Genomic DNA, 23634 nt, shown 5'->3' with positions numbered 1-23634 from the left:
TAAGATCCGTTCGAATGGCATATTAATAGCGCTCAGTATTACAAGAATTTTGTAAAATATATTATTGTTGCTTCAAATAAATTATATTAGCCCGTCTAAAGTCTTTTTTCTTAATCCTTTGGTTCTCTCCTTTAAAAACTTTACACAATGCAATTGTAAAAAATGTCTAATTTTAACACTTTTTTTTTACACCTGTATATATCGCAACATTTTACCTAAAATAAGCAACAAAAAACAAAAATTGGTGCATGGATGACATATATATTAAGAATGTAACTTTCAATAGCAAACAAAGCTTTGTTGGTTCTTGTAAAATTCCACCTCCAAAAAAGTTACAGGGCTACGTAAGAATTGTAAGTTGCTTTAAAAAAAAAAATCAAGACCTATACATGTATTTCTCGTATTTCTCTGATACCATAATTTAATTTAGTCATGAAACAAACCTTTAAATTTAATTTATCAATACTGTTTAAGACCCAGCCAACTGTTCCATCTCCACCAGCAACAAGCACTTTGATTTTAACGTTTGGTAACAACGTACACCATTCTAACGCAGCTTCGGGCGGACGATCAGCCAAGTCAATCACTTGGGATGGATTTAAATAACGTCGGAAGTGGGACAAAATCCTATCACCATCATTGTTACCAGACTTCCTGTTAGCTGAAAGGGATAAAATGAGAATTAGACTGAACTTCAGACATGCTTGTAAAGAAATGTATACGTATTTCTTTTGCATAAAAATGACATTCTTCACAGAATCTGTAACTCTCGTAATACAAAATATGAAATGAAATCTTTAAGTTTTACGTCTCACGGTTATGCCGGCTACGCTAAAGGAGACGCTGATGATGCGAAATGAATGAAATGGTGGAATGAAGAAAGTGAGAGGAAACGGGAGAACCCCGAGAAAACCTACGCACACGGTGTTTGTTCACCACAAAGTTCACTTGGCGCGAGCTGGGATCGAACCAGGGACCCCAAGCGCCAGAGGTGAACGCTCTACCACTGAGCCATCACGGCCCGCTCGTCATAGACTTCCAAAATATACATATTAACAAATCTCTCTTACAATTCTTTTCTTTTCTCACAATTCTACTATAGGCCTATTATCAGCGTTTAACGGAAATTTTTTTGTCAAAATATGAGGACATATACTGTAATGAGTTGAGGATAATTTATATATATATATATATAAAAATCAACCTTCTTATAATGTTGTTAAGACTACTAGCGCCAAGTGTGGCGATAATAAGAACTAGACTGCAAATTGTATTGAGAGGAAATGGCCAGCTTCACTTTTAGACGGGTCATCAAACCGGCTCAATCGAAATTCTGAATTATACTAAGTGAACGAATTGCATATTGTGTTTGAAAAAAAGTTTTACTTATTGTGAATAATATAAATTTAGTGATAAGTTTGACGCTTGTATTCAGGTTTTATGGTCATTGAGCAAAGAATATTTGGAAGTCTATCATAACAAGTTAAATGTGGTATGTTGGAAGTCATATATATATAACTCTATGGCCTATGGAACCCGGAGGTTCAATGCCGCGTTCACAAAAGCTCTCCACTGACTTCTATCCTTAGCTAACTGCATCCAGTTTCTACTCTGTATTCCAATCTCTGCGAGATCCATCTTAATATTGTCCTCCCATCTGCGCCTAGGTCTTCCTAATGGTCGTTTTCCGATTGGTCTTCCAGTCAAGACTTTGAAAGCGTATCTACTTTCTTCCATTCTAGCTACATGACCTGCCCATCTAAGCCTCCTAGACTTGACGACCCTAACAATGTTGGGTAAACCGTATAAATTATGTAGTTCCTCGTTATGAAGTTTCCGCCATCCCCCATTTCCGTTCCTCTTGGGTCCAAATATTCGTCTCAAGATATATATATATATATATATATATATATATATATATATATATATATATATATATATATATATATATATATGACATAATTCTGGTTATAATATATTTATATACCGAAAGAATTTTTGGGAACGTTCTGTCATTATCCTTACTTGAAACTTTCAAGTAATAATTAAATAGCATTTTATTGCCGTAAGATTGAAAGTATCAGAATTCCTTTGCAACTATTTGCTTTTCTAAGATTTCTTATACGAAATCAACATAAAATATTTGTATAATATCGATCAACTTTCAATTCATTATTACCTGTTTAGAAAACGAGCTTTTAAAACGGTATTAAATGTGAGAGTAGTTACGCCCTGCCGGAAAACGACGGGTTGGGTAGTTTATTTTATTATTTTTTTTTCAATACTTTAACACGCGCTATACATAGTATAACCAGTTTAAAAGTGAAGTTAGCCATTCCGTCTCGATATAGTTTGTAATCTAGTTCTTATTATCGCCACACTTGGCGCTACTAGACTTAACAGCACTATAAGAAGTTTTTTTTTTTTTTTTTTTTTTTTAATAAACAATCCTCAACTCGTTACAATACAGATCGAAACATTTCATTAAAATGTACAAAATTATATTAGTGACTGTAAAAGCTAATTCGTTGTTTTCTAGAAGATCAAAGAAAACGAATTCTTTTTTGTACGAGGAATGATCAGAAAGTAAGGTTACAAAGTCTGCGGTTTTAATGTTAATCGTTATAGGATAAAGATAGTAATAAATAACGAGAAGCGGTTTTCTGGAATCAATTAAGCGTCCCGTGAAAACAATCCATCTCTACTCAAATCCCTAATTTCCCCATCCACACCTAAATTCTCCATTAAAACCGGAAGTGATAAAAATGAACTACTTCCGGTTTTAACGCTCACTGCTATAGAATAAAAATGGTAATAGATAAAAGAGAAGCAATCTTCTTCAATCAATTACATTTTATCTTCCTTTTCAACTCTATACTAAAACCGGAAGTGGTAGCTATTCCAAAAGAACTTCCGGTTTCAATAATCAACATAAATCAAAAATGATTAGAGCTAGTGAGAAGTTGTTTTTAGGAATCGATATAGTGTTCTAAGAATAACGTTAGGTGTGATCTCCTCTCTGAACTGTCTATCTAAAGCGGAAGTAGCAGACATCAACCACTTCCGGTTTTAACATTGATCGCCATAAAATGAAAAATGTAATAAATTGGAGAGAACCAGTTATCTGTAATCAATGAGATGTCCCAAGAATATTTTCCATCTTTACTCTAATCTCTCTACTTAAACTGGGAGTAGTAGAAATTTATTACCACTTCCGGTTTCAATATTAATTGAGAAAACATTCTGCCATACAAACCAAACTCCTTCACGCAGTGTACACACGACAGTGCTACTTGTTATTTAATTATAATAATGTCTAAAGTTGATACATATGCGTAAGTCCTTTTCTTTTGATCTGAGTTTAGCATCCTATTTAGCAGTTAGGTTATATGAGACGTGAACCTATAGCTTAATGTGGGATCCGAACCACACAAGCACCCACCAAAATCGAACCCAGGTCTCCCACGCTGCACGATAACCGCTTAGCCACGAGGGAGTTAAATGCATGTATCAGTCGATAAAAGATATCAAGCTAAATAACATGACATGTTTTGAAGTTAAATTTCAATGCATAGTCTTCGAAGAAAAGCGGCAAAAACTGATTCTTATGCTGCTGCAAAGGATGTCGTGCGTTGCCAATAGTAACTGGGAGATTTTATTCTGCTAGGACATACTGTTTATTTATCTGTGTATTGTACGTAAAATAATTAAATTAAATTTTTCAGATTACGACCAACGATTATGCCTGTTAGGCTAAGGGAGACGGATGATTAAGGGAGCAGACTACTAAATATTTTTCAAAAGCTAACAATTTTTCTTTTGCCAATTTTTCGTAAGTGAAAAGAGATAATGAAATGTAATTTACCTCAATAATAGATAATGTTATTTTACGCCCGAAAATACGAATCGGAAAAAAATTCAGTGTTACCATCCATAAAAATTAGTGTCACCAGAATTTGAATTACCCAAAAATCTAGGTTATGGCAGCGACTAGAAAAATGAACTCAACGGCAATTGATAACTTAGCATGCTGTCTGTGTTGTTTGTTAACTACCTTTTAAATATTTGTATTTTAATTATATTGTTTATTAAAAATTATTTATTTTGTACTCCTTATTACAAAATAAATACAAATATTATTTAAAAAGTAGTTAACAAGAAACACAGACAGCATGCTAAGTTATCAATTGCCGTTGAGTTCATTTTTCTAGTCGCTGCCATAGCCTAGATTTTTGGGTAATTCAAATTCTGGTCACACTGTAATTTCTATGGATGGCAGCACTGAAAATTCTTCCGATTTGTATTTTCGGATGTAGAATAACATTATCTATTACTGAGGTAAATTACATTTCATTATCTCTTTTCACTTACGAAAAACTGGCAAAAGAAAAATTGTTAATTTTTGAAAAATATTTAGTAGTCTGCCCCCTTAAGGAAGTGAATAATGATGAAAGAATTAGTGGTAGGAAGTGGGAGTACTCCGAGAAAATTCGCAGACACGATGTTGTCCATCACAACATTACTTGGCCGGGGATCGATCAGAGACCCCATGCATTAAAGGTAAGCGCTCTACCACTGACCCACCGCGTCCCATTCACTTATACTTTTAACAATGACCCAGCTACTCTTAACAGTTATACACACAGCATATAAACAACTGGGGCATAACTCGCACTAAGACCAAATCCTCACTTAATTTCAATAACTCATTTTCTCCAAAAACAAACATTTTTCCTCTCGAAATATATAAAGGGCACTCTAACTCTAGCACCTTATTTACTCATCCTTTACAACAACTACCTAGCACTAATCATACAAAAACAGGGTGTCTACTAAAATTCCAAAATAAAATTCCGTAACTTTTTCGTGACCTTTTCTTTACCAAATCATAAAATTTCCTAGTATTTTCAAGAGTGAATTTGGGTGCGAATTAGGCCGAATTTTCCTCCATGCGATAGAAACGTACTTTGCTTGCGATTTGGTAGCGTCTAAAGCCGACGATAGACATTTTTGGTAGTGAAATTTGACATTTTATAGAACAAAATTTTTCAATCTGTACTTACATTTGTACAGTTAAAAAAAAAAAAATCGTGACCCAAAAGCTAAATTTCGTGACTTTTTCGTGACATTCGTGACTTTCGTGACCGATAGACACCCTGAAAAAGGACTAGCATGCAATACATAGTCAATATGTTACCAATAACACTTTCAACTTTTAGTCAAGTCATGTGGTTCAGATTTCAAGTTAAGTTGTAGGTCCACGTCTCATATAGCCTCGCTGCTGAAAGAAACGTTAAACTCCAATCCAACTAACCAACCTTCAACTCCCAACACAGACGAACATCTATATGATCAAATTTGGCGCTTTTTGGAAATATTTACAACACACCTTCTAAAACTTGAGGGAAATCTGGATGCACGATAATCGCTATGTTATAATGCAATTTGAGTTCTAAACCGTCACAGTCTTTGCATTTGACTTGAAATTTTAACACATTGAAACTTTACGACAAACGTTTACATTTCATTAACAGTTCTAATTCTACCATGCAATTTTTCTAATCCTGACACAAACCTCTTACATATATAAAACAACACTAAAAATAAATACAATTAATAGTGAAATCACATTTTCATTAGTTCTGAAATTCTACTTTTATTAAAGTATCAATGAAAAGTCTTTTATCTTGTACATCACAATATGAGCTGGACTGGAATTTTCTGTAGAACAGAATCGCTTTGCGAGCCACAAATTGGGTAAGCTTGGTCTAATTTAGAATGATGGCTTCCAATACTAACATGGAATATTATTACAATACTTGTATTACAAGGACTAAATTTCAATATTCTTTTATTAAACGAATATTTAGTTATACACTTACCTCTAAGCGGCCCAGAACCTAACAGAAAGCTGCAACAAATGGTTTCGCCTACCCATTGTCGACTTCAATATAAATACTAAAGATGCTTAACCTGTCACGAATTTCCGTCAACAGTTCTGAAGTTTTTTTTTTTTCATTATCAATGAAATTACAGTAGTTCACACCTTAATTGACTACAAGTTTTTCATTCACCGTTATATGAAAGCAAAATACGTTTCTTGGAAGTTTTATGGTGATAAAAGTAACAATCGTTTCCTTCTTAAGCGATTACTTAGTACAAACGCAGGTTTGATAACGCACTAAATGTTTTATATATATAACAACATTGTTCCGTTACAAGTTTACCAGCTGTACATATAACCATCGTTTCCTTCTAAAGTTACTGGCCTTTGTGAAAGTTTAGTAACTTACAGGCTTTCCAACGCTAATGAATATATATATATATATATATAGCAAATCACGACGAAAAAAATATAGGAGGTTTCGTGACGCTGTGAAAAAGGAACATTTCAATTATTTCCTGGAACATTTTGAAGGGACATTTGTGCATTTGGAACATTTTGAAAGAACAAGGAACAAAGAAACTCATATAACATAATTTCTATCTATTGGAAGGAACATTAGGACCATAATTTTCCAGCATGAGAAACTTGTCGTGAGGCAGTTTAGATGTGTTAATAGTTTACGCAATAGCTTGAAAACGATCTGAAGATGTAGCGTGCCCCAAAAATGCACTGTCCAGGTAATGAGTAACAACACAATTGATTGAAGAAGAAAGATATAAAATGTGAATATCCAACTGTCTATCAGTTGCTGCATTTGTTGTTTCATCTACAGCAAGACTGAAAAAGTTACCGGAAATTTTAACATCGTACAACAGTTTTTCATGTAAATAGGGGCCAAGTAAAATGGGATGTTCCACCAGGCATCTTTCCTTATAAAGTTAACCCTGTACGCTCAATAGATGTCACTGAAACAGAAAATTGGATATCACAAAAGGAATGACTGAACAGAAAAAGCAGAAATGACAATGAAATACTGACAACGCCACGGGGAAGACGCAAAAATACCGTTGTACCCTTCCTGGAACAACTATCTGAAATGTAAAACAAAATCTAAAATGTAAACATTCTGCACCTGGCGCTTTTAAGGTAAGATTTGACTATGTGTTACTATAATTATTTGCCTACAGTTAGTGCAAAAAGTATTGATACACCTCAATAAATGATTTATAAGTCTTTAAAATCACTACCCCGTAGAACTTTTTATGAATATGATGAAACAAGTTTATTTTTTGTTCATTTTGTAAGTGTATGAATACTTTTTGCACTAAATATATTTGTTTGGTGTAATTATCTTTTGACAATAATCAGGAAAGAACGAAACACAAAAGAGTCTCCATTCAACCACCGTACTGTGGAGACAAAAGCCCTCCAACCACCCACATCTTATTTCCTTATGATATTTTTACAAGTGGAAGTAGCAATGCCACAAAATTATAGGAGGTTTCGTTAAAATGTAGGAAATATAGTTTATACGAAGAGACGCAAATATATAGGAAAAATAGGAAATGTAGGAGCATTGGAAAGCCTGAACTTTATTTTCCTTCCATTTAAGGAATCAATAAGGTGAACATTCTCGTCTGTGTACAGGGTATCAAGCAGAAAACATTTCATTTGTGTATGTTTTCCTCCTCACTCATTCGCAATCTGACGGATGAAGCAATTTTAGTCTTCCATTTTCACTACAGAAGTAGACAGTAGTCCGATGAAACTGCTTGAAAGTTTCTACAAGATTTTTGGAACACTTAGAGGTAAATTATTCTTAAAGTAAAATATTAATTACTTTGATGAGCCAAACAAAATTCACTTACCCACTACAATAAGAGGTGTCCAATCCTTCCAGTCGGGAGGAACAACTGAATGAAGCGTAAGTCCTCTAGGGACTCCTTTACGCCTCTTCAACACAACTGAATTCGGTGGAACCGTGAAGCTTCGGAATGAACCGAAATCACATATCTGAAATGAAATATGAAATTCTTACAAAGGAAAACTTTACAAATTTTATTGATCATGAAGATGAAAAAATTTGTTTTTATACCCACGGAATAAATATTAATGGATAGATAGATAGAGAGAAAGAGAGAGAGAGAGAGAGAGAGAGAGAGAGAGAGAGAGAGAGAGAGAGAGAGAGAGAGGGTGGATGGATAGGTAGATAAATATATATAACTCTCTTAGGAAACAAACTGTACAATGTAAACAAAAGCAAATTTTTTATTGGATGCAAGTGACAAGCAGAGGCCTACACAGAATCCTCATACAAGGTGGTGAGACTAAATTAGGTAGCACTGCGAATATCTTGGAAACGAATTATCCAAAATAGATGGTTGTCAAAAAGTATTGGAAAGACCTTAATCCAGCAATGGAACGACAATTGTTGATAATGGTATTATGTGTTTCAAATATAAATATCCCTCACCACTACATTCATGCGATCCCAGTTCTCATTCTTGATATCTGAGCATTTGAGATTAAGAAATAAACGCTTATACCTTGTTCCGAGAAATCATATGTTTAACCCTGCAGCTGTAAGAATTTCTAAAAACAAAGATAGTTAAACTAAAATTTACTGTTGTCTGGGTATAACAAACGATTCTGCAAACTCGAAATATTTAAACAACCGAACCGGTGTGAACTAGCTGAATATCAACACTGATCATGGCGGATCCCCAATACAATGATACAGAAAACGCGTGCACAACACGTCGATTTGCATGCCTGTGGATGGCACTCTGCAGGGCCGGCCTTAGGTGGTGCGGGACCCGATTGGGAACATTTTGCGGGGCCCCAGGTTTACAACTAACTTACATCAAGTCCTATAGAATGTATATCCACAAATTTCATCTTTCAAAAATGTGCAGAAATGAAACAATGTAATCTTCACTGAATTACACGTCCTCAAAACGAAAATCCAATTATTATTATTATTTTTTTTTTGTATCATCATCAGATTTTCTGCTATGATAATGATGATGATTAACTGCTGACAGGAGTAAATGTAATTTGAGATATAAAATAAAGGGTGTTTATGAAGATAAATTCCAAGTTTCAATGAAAGAAATACATGTATGCAGGGCCGGATTTAGGGGAGTGCACCTGTACCCATGTCCCCCCTCCCCTTCGTTGTAAGTATACACTATCTAAAATGAGAAGCTAGGAGTGAAAATAACAACACTTTCCGAAACCTTCTGCCATTATTTTTTTGTTTGGGGCTTAAAGCTTGGGTTCCCTGGGTTCCCTAAAACTTGATGCTGGATTCAAAACTTCAAATAGTAATTTTATATCAAATATTTTTATTCACACACTTATTTATTTCATTTGACACGGAATCCATGCATACTGGATTTCCTGAACAAACAAAGTGTGATTATTTTGACCTGGAGGAAAGCAGCAGTCAGAACAGCAAAAACACAAAATCTCAAATAAAGAAAAAAAAAAGTTTTCAACCTTCCAGCGACTCACAAGAGAAAAATGAAATCCTTGAGTTTTACGTCCCACGGTTATGCCGGTTAGGCTAAAGGAGACGGTGATGATGAGTAATGAATGAAATGGTGGAATGAAGAAAGTGGGAGGAAACGGGAGAACCCCGAGAAAACCCACGCACGCGGTGTTTGTCCACCACAAAGTTCACTTGGCGGGGGCTGGGATCGAACCCGGAACCCTAAGCACCAGAGGTGAACGCTCTACCACTGAGCCACCGCGGCCCCGACTCACAAGAGAGTATACCATCGTCAACTTCCTCACTTCGTCATGACTCGTAATATTGTTATTAGGAACAATTACAACGCCTGCAAATACACTAACAAATTGACGATACATGTACTTTTTCAACAATACAATACACTGCGTCATATTGTCCGCAAGAAACTACAGTAATTTCATGACTGAGGCTTTGAACTTCATTACATTCATCGTATTGGTCTAGCTTGGATTCAGATTACCATCTCTAACTGCCATGAAGAGATCCTGAAGGACAAGCATGTTCCTAACGACAAAAGATTTTCTTAAACAATGGGTGGAAAACTGTTCGAATATAGGGTAGGTATGATGAACGTGCATAAACTGTTAACTTGACACCATGTAACCTTCCCTATTATTTTAGAAATTTTCCAACCGATCTTCACAAGTTCAGAAGGTTTTTGAAGGATCATGACGAAAGAGCTTAAGAGTGATAAATCTATGAACCTTCGTTTTGCTCATTCAATGAGAACTTTCCCGATCTCCTGATACAACATGAGATACAAAATGTCTACATTAGCACTGTTCCGCTATGTACACCATAAACTTTGGAAAATGATTCTAAATTTTTAGGACGACGAAAAATAATCTAAAAATGCTAAAAATTGCTCTTCTTGGAATTATATCCTTCTAAACAGGAATTAAATTCAAGGGGAGCCCACGAGATCTAAGCTCCGCAGCAATTTTATCGAAGGAGTCATGGTCTCCCAACCGAATCTCCCAGTCAAAATTAAACGTCATGGGACTGAAATATTTATATCTAAAAATATGTATCTTGTAGTAATTATTTTAACAACATCGTACATTTAGAATGTACGTAATTTAGTTGGTAAGGTTGATTGCTTCCCCTCCCCCTCCGTATCATCTGTATATACAAAATTTATTTAATATTTAATTTATTAAGGTCAATTACTGAGGTAAGGCTCACGATTTAAGCTGCCCTCTCGTATCAAGATAGCATTTGTTCGAGCCTCTTACCATTACCGATGATATTAGAATTTAATTTCTGCTTCCGAAACAGATTAGTATGAAATAAGCAATGACTCGCGGCACTCTTGTAAAGGAACTTAGAATTTTAGAGTAACTTCGTTAGAATTTTCAGAATATTATATTATTCCTTTCATATCTTCATGTCAACCCTAATCACTCTCATAATACTACGTAATGCGAAGCATATTGCCTAAAAATCCATCCATATGGGGTAAAATAAAGACTAGTGGCGTATGGTTCCTTTGTTTATTTTGTAGTAGTATGCTTCATACATTATTGTCTACTATTATAACAATATGTCTTGTAAGTAATTAAAATTGTAGATGCGTGTTAACTTTCAGTGTCTTCTCTGAGAATAGCAAATACTTGCGTGGTAACGTCCCTTATTGCTTTAAATTCTATCACCATGCAAATATGGATGAAATTTTAGATGATTAAATCATGTGTTTTCTCAGTTTTCATAAATTTTAGAAATTCATCCAAATAATTTATTTTATGATTTTACTACGAGAATAAATGTGTACGAATTATGATTGTCAAAGTTGTAAATATGTTTACCTTTTCTAACTGCACATTTAAACTACATTTTACTTGCAACACTTCATTTCAGCTTTCTACATTTATACTACATATACTCCTCAAAGAGGGCTCTCGAAATCAAATGATTAGTACGCCTGGTTCTAAATTCTACACTCATTTTTAGAAATACGCTAAGAAGTCCGTGTTGTTAAGAATCTAAAAGGACAATGTCGAATTTTCAAGGAAACCGGGAAAACAGAAAATGGCCCCTATGTAGAATTGTTATTTTGTTCTGGTCCGCACTGCACTATACATTGGCCATTACTCCTTTATAACATTCTATACCAACACAAAATAAATAAATAAAAAAAAAAGCATATATAGAAAAGAAGAGTAAACAAAATTACTTACATCAGCAAGCATTTTAAGGCAATCAGTATGGACTGTTCGCTGACACCAGCAGCACTGGAAATCCACTAAACCAGGCTCTGCACCGCATTCTTCTTCACAAACTTCACATATTGCTCCTAGAGGTAGATTCCCTAGAACGCAAGAAAATAAATGCGATGTACTATATATTTACGTAATAAATAAACAACGATGGGGGAGACAAGTGTTCGTACATTCGACACAGAAGTGATAACAGAGGGTGGGAAAGAAAATAGCTTAAATCAAAATTAAAATATGTACTATTTCAGAAAAAAAAAAAAAAAAAAAAATCAAAGGTACTTCGATGCTTCTAAACCTTCATATAAACATGTCTTTGCTCACAGCATGAGCCGTTATTCAGATACAAGAAATGAGATATGATTGGAGTTGTTGTAGCTGAGTTGATTTTGAGTTTAACGTCCCTTTCCAGCAGCGAGGCTATATGAGACGTGGTCCTACTGATTAACGTGGAATTCGAACCACATGAGCTCCCGCCGGGAATCGAACCCGGGTCTCCCGCGCCAAAGGCGCGTACGCTAACCGCTTAGCCACGGAGGAGCTCCGGAGTTGTTGTAGCGTGAAGTAGAGGTTATTATGTGAAAACAAAAGAAGAATACAATACTATACATTGGCTGTAATGAGAACGCGAGTCAGAATTTCACACACACGGCACGCGTTATCGGAATCCAGATTTGTCTCGGTGAATAACAGCTGTTGTATGACGTCATCCGAACTCACTCGAGAATGAATTGGAAGTAGAAGGGAAAGACACTCACGCTAAGTTTACAGTCGAAGGAAAACAAGTAGGAATTTAAAAATAGTTAAACAGTTATGAATATAAAATAAATCTTTTATCTTCATATTTTTTCACATTGTTCTAAGACGAAGATAAACTCCCCCCCCCCCCCCCTTTCGATATGAAATCAATTTAGTGCGTAAATAAAACTAAACTCTGTTCCGGCTTACCTCTAAACGAAGAAACACAAAATTATTCGTATCCTTCTGCTATTCAAAGCTATGACTGCTAATGATGCATTACTCTCACTCCCGCACGGGAAGGAGCAAAGTATACACGTATTTGACAATCCTGTGTTGTGCGGAGTATTTGGAATACGAAAAAAAAAAAATTAAAAAAAGAAAAATTTTTTAAAAAAATTCTGAATTTCGTTAGGAAACAGAACTTATTAAAACACATTTAACATAAGCTGCTTTTCACGTCTACGTAAAGGCTTCGCTTGTTTATTTTACCATTCACTCGCGGAACTAGGATTTATGTCAGTCATCTTCCAGACTTAAAGCAGAACATTTAAACACACAAAATTGAAATGGAACAACAATCACAACAAGCTTAAATCTAACACTTCTCTTATTTCATTAAACATAATCAATTGCAGTATTATTAGATAATTTGTATTATATGTTTGTCACTTACAAAGTCTGCAGGAAAAATATCCGACTATGGTCCTCGGAAACCAATACACTCCCCTGACGTTTTCTTCGTCCTAATCCCTTTCAAACTAGTTTTCAGTCGTTTGTAACCGTTATGTGATTGTGCATCTAGTCCTATGCTTTTTTTTTTTTTTATCTCCTCAACTAGCGACCAGATCTTAGTCGGAAAATATTAATTAAAGCTATTAATCAAATTAAACGTCACGTTCGCAGTGGTCGAAGTGAGACGGTATGCGGTGGTATGCCATACCGCTTCTGCTTTTTCAGTGATGAAGGCATATCGTCTCTGGTTTTTCAATTATTAAAACATACCGTCACTGGAAAGTAGATGATAAACACCTTTAATAAATCAATTTTTATACATAGCAATTGACGAATAGCTTTGCACGTAAAAAGATTTTATTTCTTATGTAGAAATAATTTCTAAGTTAACAACACCGACATTTTTGTTATCTTTTTCCTACCTTTTGTTTTTAAAATGAGGCGTCTTCTAAGAAGTTACTTAGTTTATGTTTTGATGGGCCATATTGAATTCTTTCTCTTTTATGTATATGTCCTTTTCCATTAATGCATATAAATATCGTGTTTTGAGCATGGGCGGATTTAAGAGTTGTCTACTATGGGAGCGGACCTTCCGGGGGTTTGGAATTCTCCACAGTCTGGGGGGGGGGGGGAGGCGGGAGTTTTCCCGCAGGAAATTGTTAATATCCTCATTTAAAGCCTGTGACAAACATCTTGACATTTCAGCTAAACGAATAAAACGCAAGCTCTGGCGCGACGTTGCCAAGTGGTAAAGGGGTGTGGCTATGGCTAAGCAGAGAAGCTACAGCGCGATCAGGTGGCAGGGGATAGACATGGACGTGTACAAATTAAAAGTGGCAATACCGCTGGCCTCTCATTTGCTAGCAGCATTTAAAGGGAACTTTGAGCGCCGCCTTCAAATGCCAAGATATTTGTCATGCCGTTTAGTTATTGAGCATTTTCGTGCATAATTCTCTATAATACAACATATGGGAACATTTTTTATTTTTTTCAGAAAGTTGTTGGCGGGGAATCAAAGTCTCTCCATATCCCCCCCCGTTGCCACAGAGAAGTTTTCCAATGATTTTCAGTCATTATGTAAATAGAAATGCAATCTTTTAGGCAACATACCCTCACTGCATTTCAACATTCAGATAGCCGGTATGTCGATTCAAAATCGCAATAAAACATACCGCCTCTGCTTTATTTCCACTACGAACACTGCACGTTCGTGAACGTGAAGTGGTTTGATCCCTTTGTATAACCATTTTATTCTTAACCATTTTTTTTTCTTTCTTCCGAACTTCAAGTCAACTGATGATCAAGGGCCATGTTCCTCAAAAGTGTTATTGTTTCATGATTTATAGTGCTGAGTATAAAGCATTATCTTTTACTTGTTATTGTGAAATAAGAAGTTACCTGTTCTTGTGCAAACTGCGAAGTAAAATAAAAGTGTTAACATGTGATTGTATAACACTGCATTCTGGTAAGTAATTACATTGCAATATCTGATATGAAGTGAATCTTTATTATCAAACTAATTACATTTTGTTTTTGAGTGCTTATGAAAAGGTGAAACAAAAACTAATGCATCTTTGTTCTAACTACTTATAAACGTACCTATTTATATATAGTTTGCGCACATTTCCGATGCGAATCTTCCGATATGTCAGTGGCATTTGGAAAATCATCCGTAAAGACCAGACTAAGTAACACCGTAAAGACCATTGGTGGTGACTTCTCTCATTTAAACTGGCTCCCGAACTTCATGCTAACTTTATTCTACTTGATCCCAGAGCTCGTTGATACCTAGTCCACTTTATCTTTACCTTCACTTTCTAAATTATGGTGTTAATTACCTTAAACTTCACGCATACAAGTAATTAATTTCTCCATTTTCCTTCCAGAACTTGCAGTTATGAACAGTTAAAAGTTGTTTTGTTCGATCTGCTCACAAGCTAGATTTAATTTGGAACTATTATATTTAACAAAAGTGTCTCAAATTCATGACTTCTAGCGTCTAGATTCGTCTTTAAATAACCCTTACAGCTTCTACATTTTGATTAAAATCCTTTAATGTTTAGATAAGTCTGATACAGGGTCATTACTGAGTTTACAATCAGGAACGCTTCGTGAATTCTAGTGCAGAATTCAACAGGATACAAAAATTACATCACTGACGCAGTCGTATCTTCTGGTGTGTAGGAAGAAATTTGTGAATGTTGAAAATCGATGACCAAGAGACATATTTTCATTATAATTAAAGAACATTTGAAGGGTAAGGGAAAAAAAGTACGTCCATGCGTGTGCTGTAACGAGTGCTTTGGCCTATCTGTTAGTGACTCTTCGTACTATTTCACTGCGTACAATAACGAATGGACAATAACCTTTAACTTTATTAAATGACCGTTCGTGTAATTCAACCCTATTCATTTTGTACGTGGTTTTCAATATTAAAAAGCCGTTTACTCGGAAATGTAGTTTTGTGACATTCCTTCTTTTTTTCCCTTTACCCTTGATTTGAATTCTTCCTCTATAATTAAGATGGTTTGGTGAACAAAAAATACAGACTTATAGAGGGGTTATTTTGTTTATTATTTTTGGGTTCTGAGTTCGAGATTTTGCGCTCTTATGCAACACAGATTATGAAAAACGAGAACCACTATTAATGTAAGCTCCGAATTATGACTGGGCTTGAATTCGGTGCAGTTGACGTGGCGGATGGACAAACAGCATGCAAGATTAACCCTCACAGTATAGGTAATTCCCCACCACATTATTTCGCCACTTTTCGTTTCAGAGCCAGAAATCAAGTTTATATTACTGCGAAGTTTTGCGAAATTCGGCATTACTTGCGATAAATGCGAATGAAAAAGAAAATGTGGCTGCTAATAATAACTAAAAAGCGCATTTCCAATATTATTTAACTAAAAACGTTGCGTTTATGAAAAAGCTCTGAGAGTTTATTTGATACAGAAACTGTTTCACTTCATAAAGATGTATACATCAACAAAACTGAACTGTTGTTTAAATCATTGACTGTTTTGTGGTGAAAATGTTCATGATCTGTTGGTTGCTTACCGTGAATTTAAAAATAAGGTTTATTGAAGTTCTCAACAGTGAGGATAAGGAATTTGACATTGTATCATTGTTAAACGGTTTAAAAATTAACCACAGGTCTTCTACTGTCAGCTCGTTACGTTCAATATGGTTGCCAGTCTCGAGTGTTGATGCCGAGAGATTCTTTTCCAAGGATAATATGATTGTTGCTGACAGGAGAACAAAATTAAAATAAACAATGGTAATGACTTGCTGCATGTTATCCTTTAACTAAGGATGAGGTTAGAGGAAGTGTTTAGATTTTTGCATTAATTTCTATATTTTAGTGAATACATTAGCTAGAATGTGCACCTAATCAAGGTATATCCACATTTTTGTATTAGATATACACCTTACTACCAAAAATATACTGTTCACAAGTTCCGTTTAAAAAAAAAAGCTACATTTTAAAAAAAATAAATGCGACATAAATGCGAAAATTGTGATAATTAATGCTACAAAATATCAAAATTGTTGCGAAAAAGTTTTGTCTCTAAAGATATTTGTTAGTGTTGACCATCTCTACCTTGACAGTTGCGTAGTCAGTAAGGCACCTACCTACAGACGGACGGCTCGCGTTTGATCCCTTCATTCCGCTTTTCAATTCTCACTGAAGTAGCGCTCAGCGTTTTGCTCAGCTCGTCAATCAGGAACGTAGAGAAAACAAAGGAGAGTGTAATGGCGGCCAATTCACAGTGCTGACCACATTCTCTTCTCCTTGTACAAAGACCAAGGAAGTATGGATCATTTTTATCATGTTGCGAAACGACCACATACGATTGTGCCGAATGAAGTGCAGGAAGAGGGTACCTTGACCTTTTATTTATCCTCTCTGCTAATCTGGTGGCTCGTGCGTGCGCCTTTGGTGCACGAGGCCTGGAGTTCGATACGATTACTTTAAAATTTGAACGCATTTCGCCGCTTCGGATTCCACCTTAAACTGTAAATCCACATTTCGATGTTGGAAAAGAACGGTAAGCTCCAATCATTACCTTTTACATATAATTTCTTTTTCGATAAGAAAATGAGAAATGTTTAGTATCATTTGAGCACAGTGAAGATTGGAAAGCATTACATGATAACTTTCAGTTATATTTCTTATGATTCGAATTTCCAGCGATACTTTAATTTCATACTAATGACACAGTATTATTATTTATTTTACATGACAAAACATTATACTCACCTTTAATCCAATGATGTTTAGTTGATCCGGTTTCAGTAGATGCAATTAGTTTACATTTTAGTTTTCTATCAGCAGCTTTAATACAAGCACTATCTGCACACACACCACAACAATCACAGAAAGCTCCATGATCGGTCATCAACAATGATTCACATATACTACAGTATGAAGGCTGTAAGATACAACATTAGTTATTACACAAAAAGAGCAGTAATGACCATATTAGCAGCGTAAACAACTAGCAATAAATAGACAAAACTTTATCCTTTCAGGTTCTTCCTTAAGCTGACCATTATTTTATTTTATTTATTTATTTATTTTCAATTTTAGTGAAGACCCATGTGCATATGCAGATAATATAGCCATTATAACCAGAACGAGAGCGATGATTAGTCCAAGTGCATGAAGAACTAGAAACAAACGCCAACAAATTGACTTGATATAAATAAATCGAAGACAAAATATATGGAAATAGTAGCTGTAGGAAGGGAAATAAATACAAGAAGTTTGAACAACGGAGGAAAGGAATTTGAGGGAGTAAAGAAGTTCAAATATTTAGGAAACCTACTCGATAGAAGCAAGAGAACAATTGCTTGTATCCAGGACAGAATACAGTTGGGAAATAAAACTTACTATACCAATATGAAATTGTTCAGAACATAACATCCAAAACAGCAAAAATATTGATTTACAAAACACTGGTTAGACCAGTAGTAGCATATGGGTCAGACGGGGGTAGTATCAACGAAAGACGAAGAGTACCTAAGGACATCTAAGCGGAAAATACTAAAGAAGATCGACGGAAGACGGCACCAACTCTTGGTTGAAGGGAAGTTCAACAACAACAAAGATAGTACACAATACCAATGTTTTACAATTTTATTTCGATAAAGGCCCAAATGCTGCCCAAACCCGTGAAGAAATTTGTATTGTTCATGAGAAGATAAGTTATCGAAAGCAATAAGCAAAAGATAGTTTAAGTCACTTTTATTCTGCAAATTTTCGATGTTCAACATACTCTTAACAGTCGGCGAACAATCGCAGAAAAAGTGGATAATATTCTGGCGAAAGTCAAGCAATACTGGCATGTAAGCATTAATGATATCGCCAATGTCCTTCACACTTATCACGAAACAGAGTTAAATTACTTGCAGAAAGCTGGCTACAAAAGTTTCTTAACATTTTGGATATATGCAACACATCTTACTTTGGTGATTATCTGGTTGCTGCATATTTCAGGATATTCTTTCTAATTAGCCATTGTATAGAAATTATTTAATATTTTTCAATAATTAATTATTGCATTTATGGGAGGACAATATTAAGATGGATCTCGCAGAGATTGGAATACAGAGTTGAGTTGAGTTTGAGTTTAACGTCCCGTTCAGCAGCGAAGCTATATGAGACGTGGACCTACTGATTAACGTGGAATCCGAACCACATGAGCTCCCGCCGGGAATCGAACCCGGATCTCCCACGCCAAAGGCGCGTACGCTAACCGCTTAGCCACGGAGGAGCTCCCCGGAATACAGAGTAGAAACTGGATGCAGTTAGGTGATAGAAGTCAGTGGAGAGCTTTTGTGAACGCGGCATTGGACCTCCGGGTTCCATAGGCCATAGAATTAGTTAGTTTTTTTTTATTATTGCATTTATTTATATGTTTTATACGTAAGAACCATCCCTGGGGAATAGCTTATTGATTATTGACAACCGCATCAAAATATGACTAACAGTTCTCGAATAATCGCGAACATACGCACATATATACATACATACGCACCTACAGGTCAAACTGAGATTTTTTTAAAATTATTATTTTGAAGTCGGTTAAAAATGACACCGACTAAGAGCTGCATAACTTGGTATACACTCCGCTGTTCCATCTAGATTTAGCCGCCTTGTGTTCCAGTGGCTTGTTGCTTCATCAATTAAAAAGTAAAAACGTCAGCTACCCTCCATATCCTTTAAACCACTCTTTTCTTGCCGTTTTTAATCATGATTAAATTTGGTGGCACCAGATTAAATTATCAGGTTTATACTGACTTCTTTCGTGTTGGAAGCATCTAAGTTTTTTTCAATAGACTTGTAAATAGCTTCCTTGTACACACACTATCATTTATTCGTACATTCTGTCGAAATTCCCAATATTTTAACAGCTTACCTTTCACCTATTAAACTTCTTTTTTTACTGTTGATCAAGACTGTAGTATTCAGCAGTTGAAATACTGAGAGCAAGGTTACTGTATGTATTTTCATATTATAGACTAAAGCACTGGAAGGCGAATCTATCTACATATATATAAAAATCAAAGTCTCTATGTTTGTGACTTAGTACCTCTTGAGCCACGAAACCAATCTCAATCAAATTTGACACATAGATGAGGTTTGAGCCTGGTATGATTTTTATCATTTCTTTGACGGTGCAACTTAGAGGATGGGGAGGGAAGGGGATATGTTTAAAAATGATCGTAAATGACCAACATTACTGTCGAATCCATAGTTTTCGGGGTCGCTGAGATGAACAGTGACACTTCCGATACCGTTTAAATTAAAATTTACCCATTTATATACAAAAAGAGATGCTCCCTGTGTGAAGAAAGGGTATTCTGCTAGTTATAAATAAAAAGATGACAATTGTTACCTCTATTGGTTTTAAATTACAAGTATTCACAATCAGTCACTTTATATTTGAAGCACTTAAAATGTACTCATCATCAGGACAAAGGCAAAACGGTTAAAAAACACAAACGGTAGAAATACTTAGGAAGAATCACGGAGGACATATAAATTAAGAACTGCTTTTATATATAACTTCACTAAGCTAGTCTACCATGTTGTAAATGCTCACTGGAAATGGCAGTGATTCGTTTTCTTTCAAGAACAAAAACGTCATTCTTACAAGCAGCCATCTGGATCAAATAAATATGACGCTATTACTATAGATATTAAAGTATAATTCCACATCTCTTACTACCTCGATGACAAAAGGGGATACTATATTTCAAACAAATAAAACTACAATATCTATAACTAACAAGGATTTATGGCACAATTATAGTTACTTACCATAAGGAACATGTAACATATTCGTGAGCAGTCACCTGTGACGTTCCGTGAATATATTTTTATTTAAGCTTTTCAAATTGTACGCAATTCATCATAGTATGTGCAAGGTTCAAAGTAAAAGTTAAAACAGAGCCAAAATGAGAAACATAGCAACAATAATTCAGCAATGTAGCTAAATATTTAAAATGGATTCAAGTTAGTTCAACATGTGGAGTGGATTGTCAAATCAAGAGGATCACAGCTTACGGAATCTTCCCAGACTGAAAAGTTTCACGTACAATACACTGTTATTTTGAACTACCATTGAAACTGACAAATCATTTGAGTATTTAAGGCTTCTATAGTTATTGTAAACCACTGAACAAGGTAATGTATTTTACTATAATTTTCCCAGCATGTTACTGATAATTTTTTTACAATATAATTGAAGTCACAATAAGTGATAGGAACAGGAACATTAGTATCATCTAGGGGGGCACGCTGGCTCAGTGATAGAGCAATTACCTCTGGTGCGTGTGTTTTTCGGGGTATTCCTGTTTCCTCGCACTTTCTCATTCCACCAATTTTTCCATTATTATTCACTTGCCTCAATCATCGTCTCCCTCAGCCTAAAACGACATAATCGTGAGACGTTAAACTGAGATATTTCATTTCACTTCATTAGTATTATCTGAAGCTATTACATTTGTTACGAAATATCTATCATGGCATGGTTTAGGTATTTTGTTTTCAAAATGTTACATGTAATCTTAACCATATACGTACATGGAATATTTTTTTCATTTTATAATGGAAGTCATAAGAATGTGATTAAAACAATAGTGTGTGTTTAAGTATAAAAATAAATAAATAATAAGAATAACAAAAGTTGCTGAAGAAGATGGAGCTTCTTATTGAAAATTTCGGCATTAATAAATATTTAGACACATTTCCAAGTTAAAGGTAATAGTTATGCGCATGTGTCAGTTTAATTCTGTTAGTAGTTGTTATAATAATAATAATAATAATAATAATAATAATAATAATAATAATAAACAGATGAAATAAAAAACATATTCACTGAATTTCACAGGTGAATGGACAGGAACGTATATATTAAAATAGCTAACTACATACTTGTCTCTACTGATTTTCAAAAATGTCTTTTAGCTTCTGTAAGCACTATACAACGAGAAACATCGAGAATCTCTACCTCCCCTGATTTTTGAGATTCCAGATTCTATGCCGATGAGTTTCTAACAAAATATACACACAATAGAGTTTAAACGTATACACTCACCTGGGAGAACAAACTAGTGTATCGCCAATTATGTCTTTTAGAAGCATCTCGAATAGGGACATGGAGATCTCTCATAAAATGCCTTATAAGGTTAACAGTGATAAAAAATATCAGCAACGTAGTCATTGTTGTTATAACCACTTGCGTAACGCTTTCGCCCCAAAGCAGAAAGAAATGCCACATTTTGTATGAAATTATACAGCATTCTCCTGTGCGCTCAAAGTGATTTTCTGGAAACCTCTAGAAATAAACAAAAATACATATATGGCATTTAATAACATTTAGATTGCAAATGTATTACTTAAAAATATCACAAATATAAAACAAGACAACGTTAATTAATGTCTTGAATAGATGGCTAGTCTTTTCTTTTGCTTTTTCCGTTTTGATAAACTACAATGAAAACCTGATTTTCCTTTACGATGCGTAGGAAATCTAATTCTATAGTAATAATAATAATAATAATACACTACAACCTCTGAATAACTGACACCAATGGAATTTGATTATTCGTCCTGTACATAAAAGAGTCCGAAAAGGAAGAGTTTTGTAATAATATACATACAGTATATTTTTGCCGGAACAAAAAAGTTCATTATGGAGGGTCCGCTCTTGGGAGGAATAATAATAATATTTGTTTATAATAATAATAATAATAATAATAATAATAATAATAATAATAATAATAATAATAATAATAATAATAATAATAATAATGATGATGATGATTATGATTATGATGACGACGACGACGACAGTGGATTTGTTTTAGCACCGAAGCTTCATGAGACTTGGATCTTTGAGTTTAAAGCAAAATTCGAACCACACACACCTCTATTGACCATAGAACCTGCATCAAAGGCAAGTACAACCACAATTTCATCGGAGGAAAAAAAAAAAAGTATTTCGAGAAGCGTCTTTCTACAAGCTAAATAGTTCTGACGGTACAATCAATATAACTATCGCAAGGACCACGTCGGCACAAATAGCAGAAGCTTTACCTCTGGAACATAATTTGTGTGTTCCAAATTTAGTAATGCCGTAAAGTACCATGTATTTGGGTTTTGACGGTTTCTCACATTTCCCCCATTTATCATAACTATTTGCTTTTCTAGTCGTGGTCTTTAGCCTATGTACGGACTTTCATGTAGGAAAGAAGGTGGCCAGATGTAAAGCTTGGAAGTAGCACTGATCCTCACTGATAGTTATGAAACAATCCTTGAGCCTTTTGCACTGGGTTCTGAAAGCGAATTTGTTTTAATCTAAAGGATAAAACTTTCAAGATATTGCGCTTAACGCTTCCTTTGGCGCGGGTGCTCCACTAATGAGTTTGGGGGCAATAAATCAATTAAAAAATACAGAACATATGTTTTGACTCGTGTAGCGAGAGCTTACATTGTATTTCATGTCACTGTATTGCCAAGCTGCGTAAAACAGAAGCATGTGATAGTGTTAAAACACACCAAAACCAGGGAACTCGTGTGTATAATTTGGGCGCGTTGACGTGCCCTTGCCAAGGAGAAAATTAACATAGCCTTTCAATGTTAATTTACGAAGAACTGTCACGGTTTACCTCAAAATTTTAAATAACGTACGACGAAATCTTTTTGCTTTTGTTTCTGAATTTAACGTCCGGCAATTATGCACCAACGATAAGGAAGACAGTCATGATGCAATGGTGCAATGACGAATGTGGAAGGAAACGGAAGAACCTCGAGAAAACCCGGAGCTAAGAAGTCGCTCTTTTCTCCCCTCTTCTATTGTAACTTTTCTAGTTACTAATACATGAATATGTAATAACTTGTGCAATTTTTACACTTTCAAACTATGGTAGGCATAAATATAGAAACTTTTATAAAACAACTATGCCCATCCGCCGTTCAGTAACGGCAAGCCGTACGAAAAATCCCATTTTAT

The 23634-nt window shown here is 35.0% G+C and overlaps 1 protein-coding gene across 1 annotated transcript in view; it reads right to left on the bottom strand.

The window, feature by feature from the left end:
- The window catches only part of Dgkepsilon (diacylglycerol kinase epsilon), a 47989-nt gene that overhangs the window by 20627 nt on the left and 3728 nt on the right, over positions 1 to 23634 (bottom strand). Inside the window, exons 2-6 of the mRNA XM_081731635.1 lie at positions 21718 to 21955; positions 17373 to 17544; positions 11600 to 11730; positions 7756 to 7900; positions 444 to 661 (exon numbers count right to left, since the gene is read on the bottom strand). Of these exons, the coding sequence (XP_081587761.1) occupies positions 444 to 661; positions 7756 to 7900; positions 11600 to 11730; positions 17373 to 17544; positions 21718 to 21900 (849 nt within the window). The 5' untranslated portion in view covers positions 21901 to 21955. The remainder of the gene's footprint in view (positions 1 to 443; positions 662 to 7755; positions 7901 to 11599; positions 11731 to 17372; positions 17545 to 21717; positions 21956 to 23634) is intronic.

Source organism: Thermobia domestica, chromosome 11 (assembly GCF_964235325.1).
Source record: "Thermobia domestica chromosome 11, izTheDome1.hap1.1, whole genome shotgun sequence".
Taxonomy (NCBI): Eukaryota; Metazoa; Arthropoda; class Insecta; order Zygentoma; family Lepismatidae; genus Thermobia; species Thermobia domestica.
The sequence above is the reverse complement of the archived record's forward strand: the minus strand, read 5'-3'. Positions and strand labels throughout refer to the sequence as shown.